Raw genomic sequence first — 27,999 nt, 5'->3', positions numbered from 1 at the left:
CTTATTGCGAAATATGTACCACGGGCGAAGCCGGGGCGGACCGCTAGTCTACTATAATTTACGTTGCCTTTTAACAAATTTCAAAACTCTGTGTTCACGGGAAGTATCCTGTAGGTTTTGACTCCCTTGCAAATGTCGAAATATCAAATATGCGGCGGCATAAACGGCTATATCTTTCGATTGCTTATAAGTTTGATTATTTCACAGCTTCAAGGGACCGCAGAATTGAGTATACAGTAGGTATAAATTTCAGCTCGATACCTCCACGCGCTCCTGAAAAAAGATTTATTCTATAATTACATATAGCCTTCTATTTCTATCATTTCTAACACTGAAAGGATTTTTCAATTCGGACCAGTAATTCCTGAGATTAGTCCATTTAAGCAAATAAAATATACCTACGCAGCTCGCTACAAAGTGGAGTTACGACATCCGCAGGGTTGCTGGGCATTAATGGCTGGTTCACACTTTGATTAGTGTGAGTGCAGGTGATTAGTGCGAGTGCAGGTGTGTAGTGCGAGTAGTGTCCAATTGACTGCGAGTGCAGGTGATTAGTGCGAGCGCAGGTGTGTAGTGCGAGTAGTGTCCAATTGACTGCGAGTGAAGGTGATTAGTGCGAGTGCAGGCACGCTGCGAGTGAGGGGGAAGGGAGGGCGCGCGGGACGTGGCTACTCGCAGTCCACTCGCAAAAAAATAGAACACGCTTCTATTCACTTTACTACACAGCCTACTAAATACTCGCACTAAACAGTCGCTGTCCACACGTAGTACTACTCATCACCTGCACTCGCACTAATCAAAGTGTGAACCAGCCATAAGTGGCGGCAACGAGCGAACGACACTCTGCAGTGGCGTGCCATGACTGAGGCCTATGTCCAGCAGTGGACAAAATAATGTGGGCTAATAATGATGATGAACTAAAACTGGTGAAATTCATGACACCTATTCATTTTTTTTTATGTTTCGTACCGTTTAAAGTTCCTAACCTTCCTACCCAGACAAATTTTTCAAAACAAAAAACTGTTATACTCTATTTTCTATATTTTAGGGACTCTATTATTGAAAAACCTGTCTTCAAATAATTTGATTCCAAATTTAGCTCTTATTTTGTGCTGCCTGAAAACAAAACTTTTGCATTTATAATATGAGTATCACATAACATAATACTATAGATGACTATAGATATAATAATTATTAATAACCTACAGAACCCTCTACTTATCCGCTAGTTTCCAGCATATCATGCGACGGAGCATATAAAATATCATAAGGACAAACTACACAGGCTATAGTAATTTAATTCTTACGGATCGTAGAGTACACTACACAAGTACAGTGATGGAGATGTTATTCGTGTTTCTAGTTGTCATTCTGGAGCCGTGCGCGTGCGTGATATTTAGTATCAATGGTGAGTTTTATCAATTTGGGTACAGCTATTTTATAGGTGTGTACAGTGCAAGAATGGAGATAATAATAATAATATAATAATCAGATAATCTTTGCTAAAGTTCCAGGATACCAAGAATTATTCTTAAATAATATAGTCTCGCTTTTATTAGATAATAATGTTGTGTGGTTTTATGAAACCACGGTAAAAGTGAAACTGTTCGAACGGTTCCGAACACTGCTTTGTGTAGCGCATGTCGTGTGACGGTCGGCTGCCGAGTAGGTATACATACTCGTCAACCGCGATACACGCGACATGCGCTACACAGACCAAAAAGTTTGAGACGATGTAATAAAAGTTTCACTTTAAAAAGCTCCCGTTATAATCTTGGTTTAATAGATTCGTTGCTTTTGTAAGGAAAATTTTATTACAGTTACCGGAAAAAAAATTCGGAAGTCTCTTAATTCATAGGTTCTGGGTCGAATTAAAAGCGATTGCAAAATAATTAGTACCGTGTATAATATAAGCTAAGAAAACAAAATTGGCTTAAATTCCTATAAAAAAACATCCGTTTTTACCAATTTTAAAAACTTAAGTAATTCGTTACCAAATTTCTCATCGTTAAGAAACTAAGGATTAATTTCAGAATATTTCAGAACTTGCTGATAATGTCACTGATAACCTAATTGCCACTTTTTACTTCTTTCATAATCATTTTTAAATCTTCGAAATGCATTATTGAGAAATGAAGTTTTACTAACCACCAGTATTACCGTTACTAAATTTCTCATCGTGTTAATTGCCAATTTTTGACTATATTTTCACACACGATTCGTTATTTTAACTGAGGTAAACTTAAGTTAAACAAAACATAATCAAAAGCTGTGAAATCGGCCATTAATCACGATATAGATATTACTTACTACAAATGTGTTTACATTAATCTCGTAGACGTAGTAAAAATTGGAGAAAGTTCACTATAACTTTAAATCACAATGACTTAATTAATTAAATATACAATATCAATCTATTGTAATATTATAAAGAGGAAAGGTTTGTATGTATGTATGTATGTATGGTTTTCACGCATAAACTACTGGACCGATTTTGATGAAATTTGGCACAGATAATCTTTAGACCCTGAGAAAGAACATAGGCTACCTTTTATTGCGAAATATGTAACACGGGCGAAGCCGGGGCGGACCGCTAGTATTAAATACACTTCCGGTAGTTATTTCGTAAAGGTACACATCATATATTCACAAACTTTCGCATCATCATCACTACATAGTATAAAACAAAGTCGCTTTCTCTGTCCCTATGTCCGGTCCCTATATGTACCTATGCTTAAATCTTTAAAACTACGCAACGGATTTTGATGCGGTTTTTTTTTAATAGATATCGAGTGATTCAAGAGGAAAGTTTTAGTATATAATTTATTATGTTTTAGACAAAGCGGGCGAAGCCGCGGGCGGAAAGCTAGTTTATAATATAAGTAGGATACTACGACCTTAGTTATATTACGTAGCAGAAAAATATATAAATAAAAGGATTATCATGATTATTTACATATTTACAAGCATTTAACCTATTTACAATTATTGCACGCCTCATAAGCGAAGCGTTGAGGTGGATACTACTGTCACTTCGCGCAAAACATCTGATTTTTCAAACTTAAAATGTCTTTATGTATCATACATTGCACTTGTAAGATAATACATACACACACATATTAAGAAAAAACACTATTTTTAACATTCATGATATTTTTGATGTCATTTTTGTTATTTAAACTAGTTAAAAAACAGTTTAAAAAAGTTCTGTCTTGGACGTCCGTGTGTCTGTATGTGCGGATCCTTTTTCTTGTTAACACGATAGCGACCGAAATACTTTACTAATCGAGTCTTTTTTTTTCTCTTACGCTTGAGTATGCTCAGGAATAGAACCCTTTCATTTTTCAGGGTCTGATTCGATGTGGTTTAATTGTTATTAAATAAACAAAAATAATAATTAATAAATATTTATTAAAAAAATATTATGAGGCGTGCACTTTTGGATTTTCCAAATTATTTATTTACTTTTAATCTTTGAACGAATTGTCTTAGAAATATTAAGCTGCTACAAAAAATTGCCAAAAAACTTTTTTAAAGTCTAACGAAAAAAAGTTACACTACTAAGGTATTTATTACCTACACGATTTAAAATGTACGCGTGCGTAAAACATGTTTTCCAACCTTAAACCATCATTTTTCTTTTTGACATTGCGTACTAAAGACCCCTGTAGAACCGCCATCCTGTTACAAATGACGCAAAATTTTGTGGGTCATTTGTAACAGGATGGCGCGGGCGGTTCTACAGGAGTCTTAGTACGCAATGACAAAAAGAAAAATGATGGTCCGAACGCTGATACCGGATGCGTTAAGATACTGTAATATAAAATATAACAGTATCTTAAGATAAAATATTATACATAGTATCTTCACCGTGTGTGACGCGCTTTACGTTACAAACATAAATGGCAACTAAAAATAATTAAATGGGAAATATAATCACATTCTTAAAATTGAAAAATCAGATGTTTTGCGCGAAGTGACAGTAGTACCCACCTCAACGCTTCGCTTATGAGGCGTGCAATTGAAGATAATCAAAAATCTAGTATTCTAATAATAGAAATAGATTAAAAACAAAAACATAAGAAACAGGATAATGAAATAAAAGATTACTATGTATGTACATAATTTTATTCCTTACACTAGCTTCCGCCCGCGACTCCGTCCGCGCGGATGTCGGTCTTCACTCTTCGCGTGGATGGTTTATTTCTCAATTTTGAGTAACTCTGACAATAACATCTTATAAATATCTATTGGACTCAAATACGGCTAGGCCTATAATAATACCCAACGTGTGTTCGCTGTTCTACAGAACAACGTCTATGGATAAAACTGAAAAATTAAGATTATTTTATTTCTTCGTATTTTTTCAGGATAAAAAGTATCCTATTTTACGCCCAGGATAATAAGGTATAATTATACCAAGTTTCATCGAAATCGAACCGTTAGTTTTCACGTGATGTCTTCACATACAGACAGACAGACAAAAATTTTTTTAATCACATATTTGGGTTTGGTATCGATCCAGTAACACCCCCTGCTATTTACTTTTTCAATATTTTCAATGTACAGAATTGACCCTTCTACAGATTTATTATATGTATAGATAAATACAATAAGAAAAATAAAACGAACAATTATAAAATACAAGTGCAACCAAAAATTAGCCAAAAATACATAAAATATGTACATTTTAAACGAAAATTATATTCACATATTCCTATCTAGACTTCCATTTCACCACATAGAATAAGTTTCAGTCGCTGTCTGCCCATCCGTATGCTAAAATCTTTAAAATTACGCCATGGATTTTGATGAGATTTTTTTCATAGATAGAGTGATTCTTGAAGGTTTTACTATATAATTTGTTACGTAAATTTTAAATTGGTCGAGTACCTACATTTGACTGAAATGTAACAAACACATAAACAACCTCTCTTTATAATATTTTTAATTTTAATTAATAATCTTATATAGGATAGGATATAAAAGGATAATACGAATATTTTGAAATGCTACGTTGTAAAGTTTTTTTAAAATAATACTTCATCAATATTATTTTCAAAAATCCATAAATGTAAACCTATTTTTTATAGCTATACAAAATACTCAGCTTTACTCTTTTTCATACCTACACTACATCAAATAAAAATAGACATTTTCAAATTCATAAAATACGAAATTAAAAATGTATATTTTTTGGTTCTTAAATTGTTTGTTTGCATAGCGTGAGAACGGATGGACCGTTACATTATTGCACGCCTCATAAGCGAAGCGTTGAGGTGGGTACTACTGTCACTTCGCGCAAAACATCTGATTTTTCAAACTTAAAATGTCTTTATGTATCATACATTGCACTTGTAAGATAATACATACACACACATATTAAGAAAAAACACTATTTTTAACGTTCATGATATTTTTGATGTCATTTTTGTTATTTAAACTAGTTAAAAAACAGTTTACAAAAGTTCTGTCTTGGACGTCCGTGTGTCTGTATGTGCGGATCCTTTTTCTTGTTAACACGATAGCGACCGAAATACTTTACTAATCGAGTCTTTTTTTTTCTCTTACGCTTGAGTATGCTCAGGAATAGAACCCTTTCATTTTTCAGGGTCTGATTCGATGTGGTTTAATTGTTATTAAATAAACAAAAATAATAATTAATAAATATTTATTAAAAAAAAATTATGAGGCGTGCACTTTTGGATTTTCCAAATTATTTTTATATGCACCGATATCTTAAATAATAATAGTGGTAATAAATATTTTAGTTTTTCGTTTCTTTTGTTAATACAAAAAAAAATGTTGTGTGGTTTTATGAAACCACGGTAAAAGTGAAACTTTTCCGAACACTGCTTTATACCTACTCGGCAGCCGACCGTCACGCGACATGCGCTACACAGACCAAAAAGTTTGAGACGATGTAATAAAAGTTTCACTTTAAAAACTGAAAACAAATGCGAATAAAGACAAGAATTAAAAGACCAAAAAATGATTAAATGATAAATTTGAGTAAAAAATTAAAATACGGTTTTCCTATACATATTTCTTTTTCAAGGATATATATGATTGCATCATCAATATTAGGTAAATAATGTAAGGAATTAATTTTTTGCATCCACTTTTTATTAAGTATATTTTAAATTTTTATAGTAACTACAAACTGATAAAGCTTATAAGCACTAAAAATATATAATATTCTGTACACTTTTAATAATTAGTTGTTAGCATACCTATTAATTATGGTAGAGTCATTATGATTTGAATTTTTTTAGATAAGAATTAATCTTTTTGGGATATCATATGTATTTTATATTAATGAATCATTTCGTGTTGCTAACGGTCCTAAAGTTATCTATAAATTTTAGGTTCCGTAGTTTTAGGAACAGACAACAGTAGGTAATTCAGAAAGATAAAGATCCTTTTATGACCCTACCTGAATTTGACCGCCTCCTTGGTTGTGGTTCACAGTGTGGTCAACAGTGGTTGGTGCGTGAGCGTAGAACCGAGGGGTCCTGGGTTCGATTCCCGGAGACGAAGAAAAAAAATATGTCTCGGTCTAGTAGGATACAGAAGGCTGATCACCTACTTGTCCCTAAACAAATTCGATCAGTGAAACAGATGTATGCATAATGCATCTGCCCCTTACCCCCCTACGGGGACAAAGGGACTTCACTTTTACCTGAATGGGAACGCTATAATACTAAAATTCTCGATATGCTTCGAAAACGTTACCTACATAATTTGTAAAAACTTAAAATAAAATCGTAATTAAAATACCTATTCAGCAACATCCGTCGCGAGGAATGATTTTACTTCTCACGTACGGAAGATAGCATTTCTATTTGATTTTTTCGTTTCGTCTTTATCCAACAGTTGTGAAGAAACACTTCGTTAATGCACATTATCTATACCAATATTATAAAGCTGAAGAGTTTGTTTATTTGTTTGAACGCGCTAATGTCAGGAACTACTGGTCCGATTTGAAAAATCCTTTCGGTATTAGATAGCCCATTTCTCGAGGAATGCTACATAATTATCATTACGCTAAAGCGCGTACACACGGTGAAGATACTATAATATTTTATCTTAAGATACTGTAATATTTTATATTACAGTATCTTAAGGTATCCGGTATCAGCGTTCTGACCATCATTTTTCTTTTTGTCATTGCGTACTAAGACCCCTGTAGAACCGCCATCCTGTTACAAATGACCCGAAATTTTGTGTCAGTGTTTCGGGTCATTTGTAACGCTGATACCGGATACCTTAAGATACTGTAATATAAAATATTACAGTATCTTAAGATAAAATATTATAGTATCTTCACCGTGTGTGACGCGCTTTAGACCAACACTAAGGACCAACAGAGTGGAGCCACGCGGGTGAAACCGCGAAGCGCAGCTAGTTACTTATATTTTCTGAGATGATAGAAATTTTTACGGAACGGAAACGTTTAAGCTACGGAACCCTAAAAAGTGTAAATATAAATTTTGTTTTGTTTTTTATCTTAATAATAATATGGTACGTGACAAAATAAATCTTTGTTTGTTTTTCAACTAGGTACATTTCTTTTAAAATAGCTATTGGATCATTTACATAGTAATTAATCATCACTGCCTATAAAAAGTTCCGTGTGAAATTTAAAAATACATATCTCTTTTTATTCTTAATTTTGATATACATATATTATTATCTAACAAGTAGTTCCTGAGATTTACGCGTTCGAACAAACAAACTCTTCAGCATTATAATATTAAAGTATAGATATTATGTAAACAACGTCTTAATATGTTTGCCTTACATATTCAATTTCAATATTACTAAATATGTCCTTACGATCATATTTCTATACTAATACTAGCGGTCCGCCCCGGCTTCGCCCGTGGTACATATGAAAAATAGATGTTGGCCGATTCTCAGACTTACCCGATATGCACAGAAAATTTCATGAGAATCGGTCCACCCGTTTCGGAGGAGTATGCAGAACTAACATTGTGACACGAGAATTTTATATATATAAGAGATTGTAAAGAGGAAAGGTTTGTAAATTGTATGTATGTATGGTTTTCACGCATAAACTACTGGACCGATTACAATGAAATTTAGCACACATATAGAGGGTACCTTGGATAGGTTTTATCCCGGAAATCCCACGGGAACGGGAACTATGCGGGTTTTTATTTGAAAACGCTGGCGAAGCCGCGGGCGGAAAGCTAGTCGTAGATAAATAACTAACCTTACTAATGTAGACCAATTGCAGTCGATTAATTTTTAAAGGTTTTCATAAATTGTCGCACTTATGAAGTTTTCTCTCTATGTCGATGTTTTCACCCTTGACACGATGAACATTTCTTTAAAACGAATTAGCACAGTATTACAATATAGGAAATATATTGTCATATGTACTGTGGTACATAGTAAATAATTCATTCATTTCTATATTTTTTTTTAAATTTTGCGCTCTAAAGTGCGCGAAGTTCATTTTAAGTTCTTTAACTTACGTAAACTTTATTTTATTTTAAACTAGATTTCCGCCCGCGGCTTCGCCCGCGCATTCATTAGAAAAACCCGCATAGTTCCCGTTCCCGTGGGATTTCCGGAATTGCGTCAATTTCCCGGGATAAAAAGTAGCCTATGTCCTTTCTCGGGTATCTAAATATCTCCATACCAAATTTCATGAAAATTGGTTCAGTAGTTTAGTAGGTTAGGTTCAGACAGACAGACAGAGTTACTTTCGCATTTATAATATTAGTATGGATTTTTCGAAACATAATCCCGAGAAGTTCATTATCTTACTTATAGCAAATTTTTTAATAAATATTAAATATATTTGAAATAAATATGAGTATGTACAAAAAGGTCTGACGTCAGAATAAAAAAAATCACCTTATAAACTATAATTAGTCTTAGTATGTACTTTTTTTCATGTGTAATGCTTTTTGCAGGATTACAAATTTTATTCATATTTTTTGTTTAAATTTTATAATTTTAATTCATTTATAATATGTGCTATGTTTATATTCTATATTTACAATTCCGTAACTACACCTCGATTTCAAGAATATTTTGCATTTGTAATTCATAGAGTTTTTATAATTCTAATAAGAACTAAGAAGTAGAGAAATATTAATTAAACTTTGATAAAATTCTTTATCATTTTATATTGTTTATATAATTTTATCGTTCATAGTTTTATCTTTATCAAAACCGGCGGAAATACCACATTTAGATCTTATGAACTTTTGCTATGCAAAATCTTTGGCTGGCCGGTTGGCTTTGTTGGTAGCGACCCTTTTTTTTAAGTGGGGAAATCTTCCAAAGATACCCACGGCTTCCAGGGAAGGAGCCGTGGGTTATGTCGGATTCTTACCGACTAAAACCCCACTGTGTTCCATCGAGCCGCTTTAATGATGGGGCCGCGGGTATTGGTTGGAATTCTTCTAGCGACTCTGCCTTCCAGTCGTGGTTTCGATTCCCACCCAGGGCAAATATTTGAGTGATGAACATAGATTTTTGCTCCGTGTTTGGGTGTTAATTATCTAAATAAGTATGTATGTTTATCAGCCATTTGGTTTCCACACAAGCGTTAAGCTGAGAATGGGATCCAGATCGTGCCGTGTGTGATAAATGTTCTGAAAAAATATCTATTCTCTTTCTTTCATAATAATGAATTAATTAAACTAAAACCGGCTACTCACCTACCTGCAGCAGGGGTAATATTGGAATTGGAACCTAGATTGGCTCCTTAATTGTGATGTGTATAGGCATGCAGGGGCAATTTAGAGAACATTGATATTGCTCTGGCCGCCGCGCAACCGATATTGTACCAATATTGCCCCTGCGGCAGGTACATGAATAGCCTTAATACGGAACTGTTATATATTTATATATTTTGGGATACTTAACCAAAAATCCTGATCTACATAAAACAATACTGCTCGAGTTAACAGAAAGTATTATTTCCTCAATAACACGAATTGATGTAATTCTTGAACCCTGGGGTCATTGTCATTCAGGATTTCCTTATCATAGCGCAAAATGGCCACGTCTAGGCTTACCGTGACATTGATCTAAATAAGACGTACTATTCTACATTATAATTAACCTACTATAATAATATTATATGCGAAAGTTTGTGAGAATGTACATACATACCTACACACAAACATACATTGTAGTTTGTAACTCTTTCACTAAAAAATCAAAATCCGTCATTACTGGACGTGTAATATTCGTGTAGTATAAAATTTTTATGAAAATTCCCATAGGCCATAAGATATGATCATATGTCACCTTGGTAAAAGGGAGACTACGTCACTCTTTAGATTTCTAATCTCTCTCCACACGCAAAAATTACTTATTACGTAGTATATTATTATTAGTCTGTGCTTATATCATTAAAATCGCTCTGTTACGACATACAAGAAAGACAAACAAACACACAACAAAATGTACTTTCGCAATTATAATATGAGCAAGATTTATTGAATAAATCACGTTTAAAATCCGTTAAAAATCTTTAACTTCTAAATGTATAATACTCGCGTTAAATCAAACACTAGAAAATTAATAAATCGCGTTTCAAATCCGTTAAAAAATCTTTAATTTCTAAATTAGCAAGTTTTCTTATTTTTGCATATTCTCGATTTGGCTTGCGAATAATTCGAGCCTGAAATAATTGAATTCAACGTAACAAACAAAAACAATTCTTAATTATATGTCGGTATTAATATTCTTGAAGATGTTTTGCTGGAAAAATTATAATAATACAAGTAAAATGCCATCTTCCCATTTTCTGCGTATTAATTATAGGTTTTTCTTGAGACAATAATTACAATTACGCACAATTAAATGGTTTCTAGTGAACTGCAATTAGTTTCATTCAAATTATTTTATTAATATGCTATTATGTAATCGAGTTTATACAAGAAATGCAAATAAGCTTTTAATGAATTAATTAGTTCTTAAATAAATAAATTACGTACTGACTGAACAGTTTTTCAGTCATAAATTAATATGTCTGAACTTATTTTAGTTATTCGAGTATTGTTTTAATTAAATTGTAATTCGAATAAAATTAACTGCTGAAATTACTTACAAAATATTACTATAACCAGTCTAACTAAATGAAATTAAAAGTTTTAATACTTGCCAGATAAATAAGACCTAGGTACTATTCATATTTGCATTCGCATAATCCTACTACAAATCATTGCTACATTTTTTATCTTTAAGTTTTTTAAGTGTCTCTTTAGATTTATTTAATGCCACAAAATAGTTACTAGTACATGCACACTAATGCCACAGAAAAGTTAATAGTACAGGCACACTAATGCTGACTGAAACCATAATAAATTAATAGATAAGTTTAGTTTAGTAGAAACCTTATTGATTAGGTACTTATAAATTCTTAAAAATTCTTTTTACATTTTCAGAAACCGAATACAACAGAATGCCGCCACTCTACGCGATGGACGACTACGACTTGTGTATGTTAGAAGATGGCGGCACGTATTGTATTGCTGATTTTGAACTCTTTTCGAGACGACGGTCAGCACTTATGCATTTTATACAGGTACTTTCAATGACCGCCTCCTTGGTACAGTGGTTGACACGTGAGCGCAGAACCGATGTATCCTGGGTTCGATTCACGTTGGAGACGAAGAAAAAAAATGTCTCGGTCTGGCAGGAAACAGAAGGCTGATCACCTACTGGTCCCTAAAGAAAATCGATTAGTGAAATAGATGTATAATGCATCTGTCCCTTGCCCCACTAGAGGACATGGAACTTCACTAATTTTGCTGAAAGGCAACAATTTCTAGATCCCACAGAAATTTTCCACCTGTATAATATTTTTATAATTGATAGCTCAGTATAATAGTGACAACTATAAAATCGTAGGAAAGATTGGTACAATTTCTTGTGTACCTAAGAATTTATTCAATTACTATTATACCTCCATTGTCCGGGTTTATGAAAACAATAGCTTTTTAAATACCTAAAGGAATCCTATTCAATACTAAATGATTACAAAACGAAGCAAATTAGATATTACAAAAAAAATATCTGTATAATTTATGAATTTAAATATACATCAATGTAGGTACGATATTTATTCGAGAAAAAAAAAACATATTAAATAAGGCATGAGGATTAAAAAACATGTATGAATTTATTTGAAAGTTAAAATTTTAACATAATAATAGTATAATATGGTTGTTAAATTAACGCAGGTTTCGGGATAAAAACAATAGCATAATATGTTTCTCAGTGAATGTAGTTTTTAAATGAATAGAAAAAAAGTCCAATTATTAGTTAACAGATTTGTTTTGAAACATCGAGATATATGTAATGTTTTGAAAACGATGTGATTTTGCTGCATATTTTTGATCTAAAATGGCTGCTGAACACGGGTAGAGTGAACATACTACCAGTTCTCAGTACTAACTTCTATCTGCTCCACCAACAACTCTACTCTACCAATGGTGTCAACACTAGTATAGTAAGTAGGATAGTTAGTTACTATACCACTCTACTGACTACTCTACCGTTTACTCTACCCGTGTACAGCCATTAAGGGTTTTTGGGTAAGTCTTTAACAGTAAAACAAACTAATGTAATACGAAACATTTTATTATTTATACATCTTACGTAGGTGAAGTCAACGCGGTACATAACAATAATTATATTATATTTAAATATAATAGATTTTAATTGACTTGTTTGCCATACCGGGTCAACTCGGAACCGTTAAACTGCAGGTTAAAAACTTGATTAATCTTTATTATTATGTAACTATACACATTTGTACTTATTGTTTATGAATAAACGAATATATTAGCAGCAAAAACAGCGCTTTACATGATGTGAATTTTAGTGGGAATTTCGCATTTGATTTCACGCGATTATAATAAGCTTAGATTTGGCGATTTAAAACCTAATTTAAGTTATTTTTACATTTTCAATTATTATTATAGATAGGTTCTGAAATGTCCGTTGATAATGTTTATTTAAGAGATTTACGTAGTAAGAGTACATTATAATATTTCTGTTTCTTGACTTGAGCATCCGAATAAAGAGTTAAACACAACAGCAATATAATGATACGTTTTAGAAACTTCGTCTTTCTACGACTTATATTTCTAGCCCGGTCAATTTAGATTTTGAAACTTTCAAATATCTTGAAACAAAAATTCCCCGGACTAAACAGACACCTCTCTTTTAATAATTATCAATACTAATATTATAAAGAGGAAAGGTTTGTAATTATGTATGTATTTATTTTCACGCATAAACTACTTGACCGATTTTGATGAAATTTGGCACAGACAATCTTTAAACCCTGACAAAGAACATAGGCTTCCTTTTATTGCGAAATATGTACCACGGGCGAAGCCGGGGCGGACAGCTAGTTAATTATAAATATGTTCTATAAGTTAGTTCTAAGTACTTTATGCCGAAAACTTTTTTCATTGTTTTTCAAATATACCTAAACCACATAGTATGATATTAATCTAATAAATTCGTTTAATATAATGTAATGTATGCAATTTGAGCCCAAGTCATGTATTACTTTAGCGTAAAAACCAGTTTACATAATTGTCACACAAAACATAATACTTCTTAGAACGTGTTTAGTTATATTTATTATATAATAAAACTTAGTGTAAACTTGGCTTTTCTAGTATTTTATTTAAGGAAATGTTACACTTTAAAAATCTTTATTTTAAGCGACAATTTGGAGCGTTTAATCTACATAATAATACTAGTGGTCCGCCCCGGCTTCGCCCGTGGTACCTATACAAGATTGTGTTAAACAGTACCTAATTTATATGCCCAAAAGTGTGCATGAAAAAAAATTGACGATTTTAATATTTAATTTATGTTGCTGTGGCTCAAACTTCATAAAAAATAGGAAGTTCGAAACTATACGAGCTGGCGAGTACTTCAAACATGGAGAAAATTACAATGGCATATCATTGCGAAAAAGTTGCGAAAACATTGCTGTGTACTAACGTTCCGCGGATATTTCGCTACGCAGTAGTTTCGCAGAGATTCGCAGCCGCATATGAATGCGTAGGTGTACTTTTAAATGTATAAATTTTCGTAATCGTTATAAAGTCCACACATGCATTTAGTAAAAAGCGTTTATTTTAATATTACAAACAGACATTCCAATTGTATTATTAGTATAAATAATTGTATACGTAATAACTAATTCGTGATAATTCATTAACTTTTAACCTCATAATTGCAATGTGGTATATAGCATATAAATATTCATTTATTAATTTATATAAAAACTAATTGTGAAGCGCTGTATCCTCTTACGAAGATAATTAATTCAAATTGTTAATATTGTTTTACGGTTCGTAGATTATTATTAAATTTGCCCTATTTATAATACTCATAGGAATCATCATAATATTGTGATTATTAAGTAATCTCGGTGCATATTTCTTCTCTTTAATTTTTAAAATCTTGTTTCAGGAATATTCATCTTACACCAAAAAGCATTATAATCATACACAGCTACACAGAGCCATATGTGTGACACAGTCCTGTAAAACTTATCTACCTCATAACTCAAATAAAACAGTGGACCTAAACACGACCCTTGAGGGATGCTTCAATAAAACTATATGGGATGAGTACAAGATAGAGGCAAAATTGTCGAAACTACACTATTGTAAGAAGAAAGGCGAAAAGAGGGTAATTGATAAGAGTGATATAGCTGTTTTTATTGTGTACGTGATGCTGATTTTGTTGCACTTTATCGGAAACTGTTACGACATTATTAAATCTCGAAACAATAAAGCTGGTAATATATTAATAGCTAAAATTGCTGACCATGTATTGATTTAGATGAAGCAAATGCGTAAATATTGATATTTAACCTAAACTTTTCATCTATAAGTGATTCTTATCTTCATAATATTTTCGGCAACGTCGTCTTTCTTTTCATGATTTTCAACCCATTTACAAAAAAAGACTCATAGTTATTATTGTGTAAAGATTTACTTTCGAATCCTGCAGTATATATCGATTCATTAAAAAATTCTAGAAAAAATTATCTATTTGACGTGTACAATATTTTCGGTTACTGCAAAATTTATAGCAATCTGCACTTGCTTCGTCTATATCAATAAGTGGTATGCAAACTTTTAACATTACTTAAATTCTATGATTTAACTGTTCATATTTTTGCAGAAAACAAAATCCTTCTAGCATTTTCTCTAAAAAGAAATTGGGCAAAATTAATAGCGCCCAGTGGAGCTGGTCCAGAACCGAGATTAGAAAGACTGAAGATGATTAATGGTATGAGGTACGAAACTAAGTATATGAATACTAACGTATATAACTATATTTAATTCAACTTTTATTAGTACAAAAGTGTTTGAACGTCTCTTACTCAATCTATACTAATATTATAAAGATGGTTTGTATGTATGGTTTTCACGCATAAACTACTGGACCGATTATGATGAAATTTGGCACAGATAATCTTTAGACCCTGAGTAAGAACATAGGCTACCTTTTATTGCGAAATATGTACCACGGGCGAAGCCGCGGCGGATCGCTAGTCCTTTCATAAGTCAAAATAAATATGAAAAGACTAATTTTAATCCGGTTATAAATACGGTTGAATCAAAGGTAAAGTTTTTTTTATTTAATTGATTTTGCTTTTCAGATCAATAACAATGATTTTTGTTGTATTTTCGCACACTGCTCTCGTGTTAGCACATTCTTACCATGCAAATCCCCTATTCATAGAAAAGGTAAGTGTTTCCTTTTTTTTCATAAAAATATAAATATATGATACACTTTACAACAACCGGTATACACACGGAATTATTAAAATCTGAGATAACTAACAATAGTTAAAACTTGTTAAAACTTGTACTATAAAAAGCAAAATAGTCTAAAGACATATAGGCTCATAAAGTATGTTTTTATACATGTATAACATACTTTATGAGCCTTACCTGTATGTCTGCATATAATTGACTCTTTTAGACTCGATGTTGATCGGACTATTATAATGGTACGGCCTGGATATAATTAAAATTTGGACAATTATCAAAGATCGATGATAATACAATTTAATAAGTTTAATTTTCATTGCAATTGCATTGATTCTATCAATAATAGTTCAGGATCCATCGCCCATTTTTGCAAGTGATTACTATCAAGCTAATTTTCCGTGAGTAGCTTTATTTTGATGAGACGCCCAATAATTTCCTGTACGAAACTCTCGATTGTAGTAGCTAACAGAGGTAACAAATATAAAATGTTTTGATTTGATGGTTCTCAAATATTTATTACTAACTGATTTTTTTTTATTCAATCTCAAGATAATTATCTAAACTATCCTGATCCTGAACTATAAAGCATGCTTTAGCAATATTTATAATTGGTAAATGCTTTTCATGTTCACATGGACTCTCAGCTAAATTATACAGGGTTACTTGTAAAACACCAGCAACCTCTCAGGACAAGATAGCTAACATCATAAGTAACAACATTTGTTCTACGACTTTTGGCATAACGCAATACATTATTTTTAAATGATTTTTGTAAAGTTTTTATTGTACTCACCGGAAGGAAGTTAGCGCGGAAAGTTTATTTTTTTTAATTATTAATATCTCAAAAAATTGCTCCTTAAATGCTCCATCAGAATCTGTAATTGCTCCACTTCTATAATTATTAGTTTATTTATAATTAATTAAAAAAAAAATCCAAATACTGAAAACTTGATTTCCCTATAGAATGAAAAATATTCACTTTTCATAGAAAATTTTTTTGCAAAAAAATTGCTCCCGATTTGCTCTATCAATTACAAAAAAAAATTATTTAATTTTGATAATTTTTACAATAATTAACTGAAAAACTATGTTTGCATAGTAAACTACTGCGCTGTGACGTCATCAATTATTGTCGTTGCGACGCATAAGGGTCATAGGTATTTACACGTATCAGCACTGCAGCGATATCTATTAAGACCTTAATGTTTATGTTTTCTTATTTATATTATTTACTAGATTTCCGCCCGCGGCTTCGCCCGCGCAGTCAAAGAAAAGCCCTCATAGTTCCCGTTCCCGTGGGATTTCCGGGATTGCGTCATTTTCTCGAGATAGCCTATGTCCTTTCTCGGGTATCAAAATATCTCCATACCAAATTTCATGAAAATTGGTTCAGTAGTTTAGGCGTGATTGAGTAACAGACAGACAGACAGAGTTACTTTCGCATTTATAATATTAGTATGGATAGAACTCGCATATTACGTTTATTCGTATTATTAAAACTTCAAGTAATTTTTAATTAATTTTTGTTTCAGTCGCTTGTTTCATCTTTCGGTGTCAAGTTGCTATCGTTTGCGGAAACTATGCGGGTTTTCCTTTGAAAACGCGGGCGAAGCGGCGGGCAGAAATCTAGTAAATAATATAAATAAGAAAACATAAACATTAAGGTCTACAGATATCGCTGCAGTGCTGATACATGTAAATATGGCCCTTATGCGTCGCAACAGCAATAATTGATGACGTCACAGCGCAGTAGTTTACTATGTAAACATAGTTTTTCAGTCAACTATTGTAAAAATTATCAAAATTAAATAATTTTTTTTTGTAATTGATAGAGCAAATCGGGAGCAATTTTTTTGCAAAAAAATTTTTTATGAAAAGTGAATATTTTTCATTCTAAAGGGAAATCAAGTTTTCAGTATTTGGATTTTTTTTAAAATTAATTATAAATAAACTAATAATTGTAGAAGTGGAGCAATTACAGATTCTGATGGAGCATTTAAGGAGCAATTTTTTGAGATATTAATAATTAAAAAAAATAAACTTTCCGCGCTAACTTCCTTCCGGTATTGTACTCTCCTAACATTTGTAAGTCTATGTTCTATTCATTATCGAAAGGACGACGCGACGCCTCCTTTCCCCTCTCGATCGCTTCTTGTTTACGTAATTTTTGGGATGCGCGTAGAGTTTATAATATTCAAACGGAAAATTAAATGAATATTTTATATTTATTTTTGTATGAAAATAAAATCTAACAAATTATCAAAAGTCGTAGAACAAATGTTGTTACTTATGATGTTAGCTATCCTGTCCTGCTAGGTTGCTGGTGTTTTACAAGTAACCCTGTATAATTCTGAAAGCATATACTCTGGCAATTAATTTACAACATTCTCTTTTCCAGTCCTACGACGATCCTATTAAGCACATAGTTTTCAATGGAACTCTAGTGACCTATACGTTCTTGGTGATGTCCAGTTTTCTTCTAGTCTACAACTTTCTGATATACTCTGAGACACATGATATATCCTGGTGGGACTTTCCTAAAGGAGTATTTTTAAGATGGATAAGGTGATTAAAGAGATATTTTGTAATTTACCTACAATTTGCCTTCGTTAAGGTGTGTATGTATGTATGTATGCTTTTCACGCATAAACTACTGGACCGATTTTGATGAAATTTGGCACAAATAATCTTTAGACCCTGAGAAAGAACATAGGCTACCTTTTATTCCGAAATATGTACCACGGGCGAAGCCGGGGTGGACCGCTAGTCTTATATATAAAAATAAATCGCAAAATGTGTTGGTAAGCGCATAACTCGAGAACGGCTGAACCGATTTCGATAATTCTTTTTTTATTATATTCCTTGAAGTACGAGGATGGTTCTTATGTAGAGAAAACGTAAACATGTACCACGGGCGAAGCCGAGGCGGACCGCTAGTTTTAAATAAATCTAACCTTAAATTAAGTATTCAGCTTAGTTATTGATATTCGAAGTATTGGATTGTAATGGCTTCTATATTTCGTGTCCAGCACTAGAATGTTTAATATCCTAAAAGCATTTTTGAATCAAATAAATATTCAAAATTATGGTTAAATGCTACTGGCATTGTCGAAAGGACTAATTCGTTATCTTATACATGTTCTGTCTACTACTGTATAGATATTCTGTAGAATCTCTGCAGTCATAACCAATATAACGATAGGGCGTATTCAGAAAGAAAGCTTGAAACTTATAAGTGCTTATTAGCTTATAAGCGCTTATCGGCGCTTGTCATCGCTGGTAACCCGCGCTGGAAAATATATGAACACGCGCCGATAAGCGCTGATCGGCGCCGACAAGTACCGACAAACTTCAACAAGCGCTGGTCAGCGCTCGGCGCTGCCATATAAAATTTGTTTTGGTCTGCTTCAACTTGCTTCCTTTGTGTAGAACGAACCAGCGTTGACAAGCGACGATAAGCGCTTATAAGTTTCAAGTTTTCTTTCTGAATACGCCCATAAATTAAATTTTCCAGATTAACCCCATCATACGCCCTTATCCTGGCAACCATAGCAACCTGGATGAGACACGCAGGCGACGGCCCCCTCTGGGACCTCTCGGTGGTCAGCGAATCAGATGCCTGTAGGTCCAAGTGGTGGATGCATATAGCTTATGTTAATAACTATTTATATGAGCATGTTAGCTGCCTTCCGCAGACGTGGTGAGTAAAACTTGTATAATATTGTGTTATCTGTGGTACAACCTAACCTCAAAATTGGCTGTTAAAGTTGTGAAACTTCTCTATAAATTACATACAGATAATAATCATAATGAAACTGTAATATAATATTTATTTGTCTCAATGCCTGTAAAGTTCGGATACAATATTAGTATTCGAACTTGACCAAGACGAAGGTCTGAATCCCACCGCCGCGGCCGATTTGTTTTGCACGCCTCATAAGCGAAGCGTTGAGGTGGGTACTACTGTCACTTCGCGCAAAACATCTGATTTTTCAAACTTAAAATGTCTTTATGTATCATACATTGCACTTGTAAGATAATACATACACACACATATTAAGAAAAAACACTATTTTTAACGTTCATGATATTTTTGATGTCATTTTTGTTATTTAAACTAGTTAAAAAACAGTTTAAAATAATTTGGAAAATCCAAAAGTGCACGCCTCATAATTTTTTTTTAATAAATATTTATTAATTATTATTTTTGTTTATTTAATAACAATTAAACCACATCGAATCAGACCCTGAAAAATGAAAGGGTTCTATTCCTGAGCATACTCAAGCGTAAGAGAAAAAAAAAGACTCGATTAGTAAAGTATTTCGGTCGCTATCGTGTTAACAAGAAAAAGGATCCGCACATACAGACACACGGACGTCCAAGACAGAACTTTTTTAAACTGCTTTTTAACTAGTTTAAATAACAAAAATGACATCAAAAATATCATGAACGTTAAAAATAGTGTTTTTTCTTAATATGTGTGTGTATGTATTATCTTACAAGTGCAATGTATGATACATAAAGACATTTTAAGTTTGAAAAATCAGATGTTTTGCGCGAAGTGACAGTAGTACCCACCTCAACGCTTCGCTTATGAGGCGTGCAAAAGTTCTGTCTTGGACGTCCGTGTGTCTGTATGTGCGGATCCTTTTTCTTGTTAACACGATAGCGACCGAAATACTTTACTAATCGAGTCTTTTTTTTCTCTTACGCTTGAGTATGCTCAGGAATAGAACCCTTTCATTTTTCAGGGTCTGATTCGATGTGGTTTAATTGTTATTAAATAAACAAAAATAATAATTAATAAATATTTATTAAAAAAAAATTATGAGGCGTGCACTTTTGGATTTTCCAAATTATTTCTTATTATTATTCCATTTTTGAAGTGAAAACTTCTTTAGCGGCGTTGAGCACTTTTTCTGTAATGGGTATAAAATCTTAAACTCGCGTCAGGACACGTGACCTGATCGAAAAAGCGAAGACGGATACCATTCCAAAATATCAAACATGCTCAAAATTTTCACTTCTGCCGGCACTCCCGGAGTGCAACCAGTCTTTTTTTTTAATGTTTTCTTCTTGTTCTTGAAGAGCAACTCCCGATCCCAATGAGGACAGTTTCTGAAAAAAAAGTTGTAAATGTAACTAAAACTAAAAATGTAAATAACACACTATTTTTCATATTTTGAAACCATACGACTGAATCAAAATGGGTCCGTAAGATGCACACAGGCACGTTTAGATGTTAGAAACCTTTTCGTTTTTATAATTTAAATTTTAAACCATTTCATTTAAAGTTTAAAACGTTTAGCGTTTGAAGCGATACTATGGTTATTTACAAACACATTCCTCGCTACACATTCTCGCACATTATTGGTGGAAAAGCACCCTTATCTTAATCTTAATATACCTATATAAATCTCGTGTCACAATGTTTGTCCTCAATGGACTCCTAAACCACTTAACCGATTATAATAAAATTCGCACACCATGTGCAGTTCGATCCAACTTGAGAGATAGGATAGTTTAAACATGTAGGTACCACGGACGAAGCCGGGGCGGACCACTAGTTGTTTTCTTTATTTTCAGGTACCTAGCTGCTGATACTCAGATGTTCTGTTTAGGACTCCTGATACTAGTGGCTATACGAACACAAAAAGCAAGAAAAATTGTAGCAATAGTCATATTCCTTCTTTCCATCATAATAACTGGAGGTGTGACGTATTTTTATAAACTGGATGCTATTCTTTTACAGACTCCTGAGTAAGTATGGAATATTTATGCTTATGGAGAATAAGAAAAATCATATTTTGACCCAATAACATCATCTATATAATAAAAATGTCTTGCTAGCCTAAAACTCGAGAACGGCTAAACCGATTTCGTTAATTATTTTTTTTATAATATTCCTTGAGGTACGAGGACGGTTCTTATGAAGAGACATCGTTAACATGTACCACGGGTGAAACCGGGGCGCACCGCCTAGTAATTCTAGTTACACAATAAAATAATATTTAACGAACTGTCGTTCATATTTTTAATTTATCTACATTGTTTACACCACTGCTTTAATCGGTTAAGAAACCTGCAAGTCATATAAATACATAGATTCGATGATACATTTTTATGAGTTGATTCATATTGCATTTGTTTCTTATCTTTTGTGTATTTTTGTATGCAAATAAAGAATATAATTATTATGTATTTCAGGAATTATCGCACGTTATATACGAATGATGATACATTCAAAATAACATATATCGGAAGTCATACTAATTTGTCAACGTTTGTGCTTGGCTTCTCTGCGGCCATGCTTTGCTATTACTGGCAGCTGGAGAAAAAGGATCTCACTATTTATAAGGTAGGTTTTTAACCGCGAATTCACTCCCCTGGTCATAGAATATTGCACATTTGAATAACTCCCAAATTATAAATACTTTATTGTCAATAGGTATTTATAATTTGGGAGTTATTCAAATGTGCATCATAATATAATTTCCATGGGAAAGAGATGATTTACTACGGTAAAAAGCTCTATCACTCTCTAGCTAAACTTCGCGCAACTAAGCGATTTTCCCTTACTAACATTTTAAAGTAACGATGACGCGGTTTCACCCGCAGGCGAAGCCGCGTGCAAAAGCAAGTATTTCTATAGCTTTATATGTTTATACGGTACATAAACTTCATCAATGCCAAGTATAATCAAAAATATTCAGTGGTTTACGCTTAATAGAGCAGCAAACATCCTCATAAACTTTCGTATCTATAATATTAGTACGATACTACTAATATTATAATAATACTAGCGGTCCGCCCCGGCTTCGCCCGTGGTACCTACATGTTTAAACTATCCTATCTCTCAAGTTGGATCGAGCTGAACATGGAGTGCGAATTTTATTATAATCGGTTAAGTGGTTTAGGAGTCCATTGAGGACAAACATTGTGACACGAGATTTATATATATTAAGATGTACGATTGTGTTACATAATCGTATTTTTCCTAGCCTTTACCCTATTTAAACAACTTCCAGCAATACGGTTGGGTGACCTGGTTCCTTCTTCCCGCGGGAATTGGCGTGATTCTCTCTGGAGGTATTTTCTACATTGACGGCATCGAGCTCTCCCCGGTGTTCAAGGCTTTTTATGCTGTCCTGCTGAAAGTCGCCTTCGTCAGCATTATATGTGTTTTCATGGTTGGCTGCGTGTTTAAGGTTGAAAGTAAGTTCATCAAATATTATATCAACATTGAGATTTACGATGATCGTTCTATATAGTAAAAACTAGCTTTCCGCCCGCGGCTTCGCCCGCTTTGTCTGAAATATAATAAACTAGCGACCCGCCCCGGCTTCGCACGGGTGCAATGCTGATACTAAATACACTACAGAATAAATGATAGTTAAAAAAAACTAAAAAACACACTTTATCAAATTAGTGTATTGTCATCGGTCCTCAATAAATCTACAAAGTTTGAACGAAATCTGGCCGTTTAAAGTGGGTCAAAATCGCGCCCAAAGAAGTCGGTTACAAACAAAAATACAGGTGAAGCTAATAAAAAGCGTGTAAAAAATAGATAGCCGGGCGGCCGGCCGGTACTGCCGGAATTTTTAAATCTATAATATCTTCGATAATATTCACTTAAATCATACGGTGTAAAGGGCCATATAGATCTATATTAAATGAACAATGTATTCAAGGTATTTAATTGGTTGAGGATTAATGCTGTATTTGTTAAAATCGTTTCAAAAATTAGCCATTATATTTTGTCGTAAAAAGTAAATGACAAAAAAAAGTTATTGTGGGTTATCCATAAGAGATATAGACATATACCATCGCGGACTTTTCTGTAGACCTTTTCAATGTGTTTAATACTTAGTACATTATTTTGATAAAACTCAGAGGATTCAGCCTGCGTTTGCAATGTAAGCGAAAAAAATGTAATTTTTTACGACATCACATTAGAAACCTCAAAAATAACAATACTTTTACACTATTTAATGGATGTTATTATACATATAAACCTTCCTCTTCAATCACTCTAAAAATATCTATTAAAAGAAACCGCATCAAAATCCGTTGCGTAGTTTCAAAGATTTAAGCGTACAAAGGGACATAGGGACATAGGGACAGGGAAAGCGACTTTGTTTTTTACTATGTAGTGATTATACCTATACTAAAACCTTCCTGAATCACTCTATCTATTAAAAAAACCGCATCAAAATCCGTTGCGTAGTTTTAAAGATTTAAGCATACATAATAGGGACATAGAACAGAGAAAGCGACTTTGTTTTATACTATGTAGTGATGAATCGCCAAATGTTGCTAAGCGTAAAATTCGAAACAGGCTCGAACAATTCAGCATTATTTTTGCGTTTAGATGTTAGATCCTTTAATTTTTTGGCACATATCGATTAGTAGTAGCCTGCATTTTTTAGACCGCCTCTTCGGTACAGTGGTTGACGCGTGAGCGTAGAACCGAGGGGTCCTGGGTTCGATTCCCGGTGGAGACGAAAAAAAAAATGTCTCGGTCTGGCAGGACACAGAAGGATCTGATCACCTACTTGTCCCTAAAGAAAAATCGATCAGTGAAACAGATGTATGAATAATGCATCTGCCCCCCCCCCTACCCCACTACGGGGACACGGGACTTCACTTGCATTTTTTTTACAAAGTCCAGCTTAAAAGTCCAGTCTTACTTAAAAGATATTTAAATATTTTTTATCATAAAAAGGAAATGTTTATATACAAAATTAGATAACAAATGATGAAATAGTATAAAGAATAGCATAAGCCATGATTGTTTTAAACTTATCGATATAACAGATTGATGAATGAATGAATGAATGAATGAAAAATACTTTATTGTACACCTTATAGAATACATTTTACAAACTTAAAAATATAATATAGCAATGTACAGTAGGCGGCTTTATCGCTGGCAGCGATCTCTACCAGGCAACCCAGAAAAGATGAGGAAAATAGATGAGTCAATAACATGGTGGTACAAAATAAATAAAAGTGCCAGAATAATATTTTATTATATATATACTATACTATACCTACATATATGCAGCTAATATTTAGGTACAATTAGATAATAATATTTATTGTAACAAGTTAATATCAATTTTTATTAGCTACACCTGTTTTTTGTGTGTAACCGACTCCTACTTGATATTGACCAAAAAACGGACAGATTTAATTCAAACTTTGTACATTTATCAAGGATCGTTGACAATACAATAATTTCTTCTGATAAGCACAAACGCATTTTTTATGTTTTCTTATTTTTTATCGTTTTCTCTTACTTCTTATTTAATTATTACTATGCTACTGAAACTTATCTATTAATATTGTCAACAGATATATATCGTTGTATAATGGAGTGGCGCGGCTTCACCTGGACCAGCAGAATATCATACAGCGCGTTCCTTCTCCATACAATTGTTCAAAGAGGTCTTATTGGCATTCAAATGACACCTCTGTATTTAACTGATTACTATATTGTAAGTTATATTTTTAAGCTATTGCATAGCTTCTATCGCGGGCCTTGAGCGCGGGGACCGAATCTAGAAATTCCGTAACGAAAAAACCTCACGCTCCCCACTCCGACGGGCATAGAGGTGTGGCTTGAAGGCATGTTATGCAATAGCTTTACCGCGGCAATCCCCGAGTGCCACACGTCTTTTTTTATATATTTTTTTGTTGTTTTTTTCCAGTCAATGTTCCTAAACGCTTCGCTGTTCACCTCCTACGTTTGCGGCGTAGGCTTGTACTTATTCGTGGAGGCACCAGTCGGCAGTCTAGTCAAAGCTTTACTTACCCCAGCTAAGAAGACAGAGCAAACAACTGAGAATAAATAATTTACTTACCTGTAGCAAATATAGTTTTAATAGACAATAATTATTATTATTTGAGTTTTCATTTCAATCCTGAAATTCATAGTAATTTTATGTTACACTAGCTTCCGCCCACGACTTTGTACGTGCATCCCCGTTTTTCCCCATTCCAGCAAGAATTTCGCAAAATCCTTTCTTAGCGGATGCCTACGTCCTAACATCTACCTGCATGCCAAATTTCAGCCCGATACGTCCAGTGGTTTGGGCTGTGCGTTGATAGATCACTATATCAGTCACCTTTGAGTTTTATATAGAGATATTGTTTTTATTATGATACTGAAATTCTGGTCAGTATGTTTTTGTTATTAATGTGAAAATCAATGTCTGCTTATTTTTTTCGTTATCACGTTTGGTTTGCTGAATAGATTCTCATAATTTAGACATATCAATAGAATTCATGAATGAGTTATAAAAACAATTACCCAATTTGCTCTAATTTGCTACAAAATTGGAACAAACAACTACAATATGGTAATTTCTAACTAGTAATTCAGGAAATAGTAATTTCCTTATTAGATGAAACTGTCGTTAAAATTGGAGACGATGATTATGATATGATTATAAGAATGTCAATCCAAACTCAAATCTTCTATCAATCTAATGAAAGGTTGTTATAACGATTCTTTTGGGATTATTTACATAATAATATTGTCTTCGTAAAAAAACACCCCCAATCAAGGGCGGCTAACGTGAGCATTATTCCCTCTAGAGACCCTGATAAACTTAGTATGCCACGTTGTAAAACTGCGCTTTACTCTAAAAGTGGCCTATCATGCTCATAAAAATATTTAACCGTATTCCCAAAGATACGAAACCAAACAATTAATTTATTTAAAAAATAAACTAAAGAAATGGTTGATCTTAAATTGTTTTTATAGCAAAAAAATAATTTTTTGACCATAAATGTTATTTATTATAATTGTATGTATAGCCTTAAAATGTAATTATTGTGGAATGTTATTTGTCAATTAATTGTAAAGTAATTTCATTTCATTATTGTATTTAATTTAAATTGAGACAGTGTTTGCATGCTTTAGACTTAAGCAAAACATGATGAACAATCGAAATACTTGACATCTCTCTGTACCATGTTTTGAGCAAATAGTTAAATATTATTTTTTTTTTTTAATCAATTTTCCTATTTGGTTTTATCCCATTTTTAAGATTTGTTGGAAAACAATAAATCTAAAAGATCACTCTCTTTCAGGATGGTACCTATGACATAATACCAATCGACTATCAGATGCCGACCCGCAGTAACCCCATACTCGATGTCTTATATTTTCTATTCAATGGATCAGACAAAAAATTTCGAGCTCAGTACTTCAGAAAGTCTTTAAACCATTACTACGATGAACTGTGCGCATCTCTAACAAGATTACATCTGAATTCTGAAGAAATATATCCTAAAAAAGACTTCAAATATGAAATGAAAGAGGTAATATGTTGTACATTAAATTCCACCTAAATATTTTCATTTAAAATGTTGCCCAGACTTTCCAAAAACTAAAAAAGCACGTCTTAACTCTAACAAGCCTAATTTAATAAAATCTCTACCTACGTTTAAATACGTGGTGTAGCTGTTTTGTGAACTTCAGATGGTGAAAATTTAATTTTTCATCAGAAACATCGATATGTACATTTAAGCGGTCACAGTGAATTTGGGCGCCGCGGCCGCTAGAGGGCGCATTAAATGCAAGTAAAATAACGTGGAAATAGAACGTTGAAATCGTAAATACATAATTATAATCATCGGATATATTATGTAGTTATAAAGTGCGGCCAAATTCCAAAGAGTAATAAATTCTGGAAAATTACTTCAATAAAAAAATATGCATATTCATTCGAATTAATGCACATAATAAGCTTGCACGGGTTGCACTCCGGGAGTGCCGGCAGAAGTGAAAACTTGATTATTAACGTTCAGCATGTTTGATATTTTGGAATCATGGTATCCGTCTTACGCATGGAATATAAGGGCTAAAAAAAAAACATCCGTCTTACGCTTTTTCGATCAGGCCACGTGTCCTGACGCGAGTTTAAGATTTTATACCCAACGCCGCTAAAGAAGTTTTCACTTCAAAAATACAATATCGAAATAGCGATATCTAAACTATAGATCCTTAAAGACTGAATAAACTCTATACGTAACTAAATATTGATACAAAGTATTTTCAACAGAGGGCGTTAAGAAATTTGACAAAATAAATAGATAACCTACTCAGTAGTCTTTATGAATGATAACAAAGTATTACGAATAAAATAAATGATAACACTCAAAATTTTAAACTTTTCA

At 33.1% G+C, this 27,999-nt stretch overlaps 2 protein-coding genes across 2 annotated transcripts in view; both read left to right on the top strand.

The window, feature by feature from the left end:
* The window catches only part of LOC149481399 (uncharacterized), a 91,160-nt gene that overhangs the window by 22,325 nt on the left and 40,836 nt on the right, over positions 1 to 27,999 (top strand). The window lies entirely within an intron of this gene.
* LOC149481404 (nose resistant to fluoxetine protein 6-like) lies at positions 1,321 to 25,669 on the top strand. The gene is made up of 12 exons (XM_089705010.1): positions 1,321 to 1,408; positions 11,439 to 11,578; positions 14,494 to 14,824; positions 15,214 to 15,328; positions 15,695 to 15,782; positions 18,208 to 18,374; positions 19,324 to 19,509; positions 21,397 to 21,570; positions 22,018 to 22,168; positions 22,839 to 23,025; positions 25,168 to 25,310; positions 25,524 to 25,669. Exons 1-12 carry the CDS (start codon positions 1,339 to 1,341, stop codon positions 25,665 to 25,667), a joined length of 1,896 nt encoding a protein of 631 aa, XP_089561136.1. The 5' UTR covers positions 1,321 to 1,338; the 3' UTR covers positions 25,668 to 25,669.

Source organism: Colias philodice, chromosome 16, assembly GCF_061535455.1.
Source record: "Colias philodice isolate Cphi_HAF_F1 chromosome 16, ilColPhil1 Martin Lab GWU primary, whole genome shotgun sequence".
Lineage (NCBI taxonomy): Eukaryota > Metazoa > Arthropoda > Insecta > Lepidoptera > Pieridae > Colias > Colias philodice.
Note: the sequence above shows the minus strand (reverse complement) of the source record. Positions and strands in the feature narration are given on the sequence as shown.

Bases quoted from the DNA above. Each gene is read 5' to 3' on its own strand.
- LOC149481404 (XM_089705010.1), top strand. From the start codon at position 1,339: ATGGAGATGTTATTCGTGTTTCTAGTTGTCATTCTGGAGCCGTGCGCG. The intron at 14,825-15,213 runs GTAATATATTAA...ATATTTTTGCAG, and splicing joins ATCTCGAAACAATAAAGCTG to AAAACAAAATCCTTCTAGCA. The intron at 21,571-22,017 runs GTAAGTATGGAA...TATGTATTTCAG, and splicing joins ATTCTTTTACAGACTCCTGA to GAATTATCGCACGTTATATA.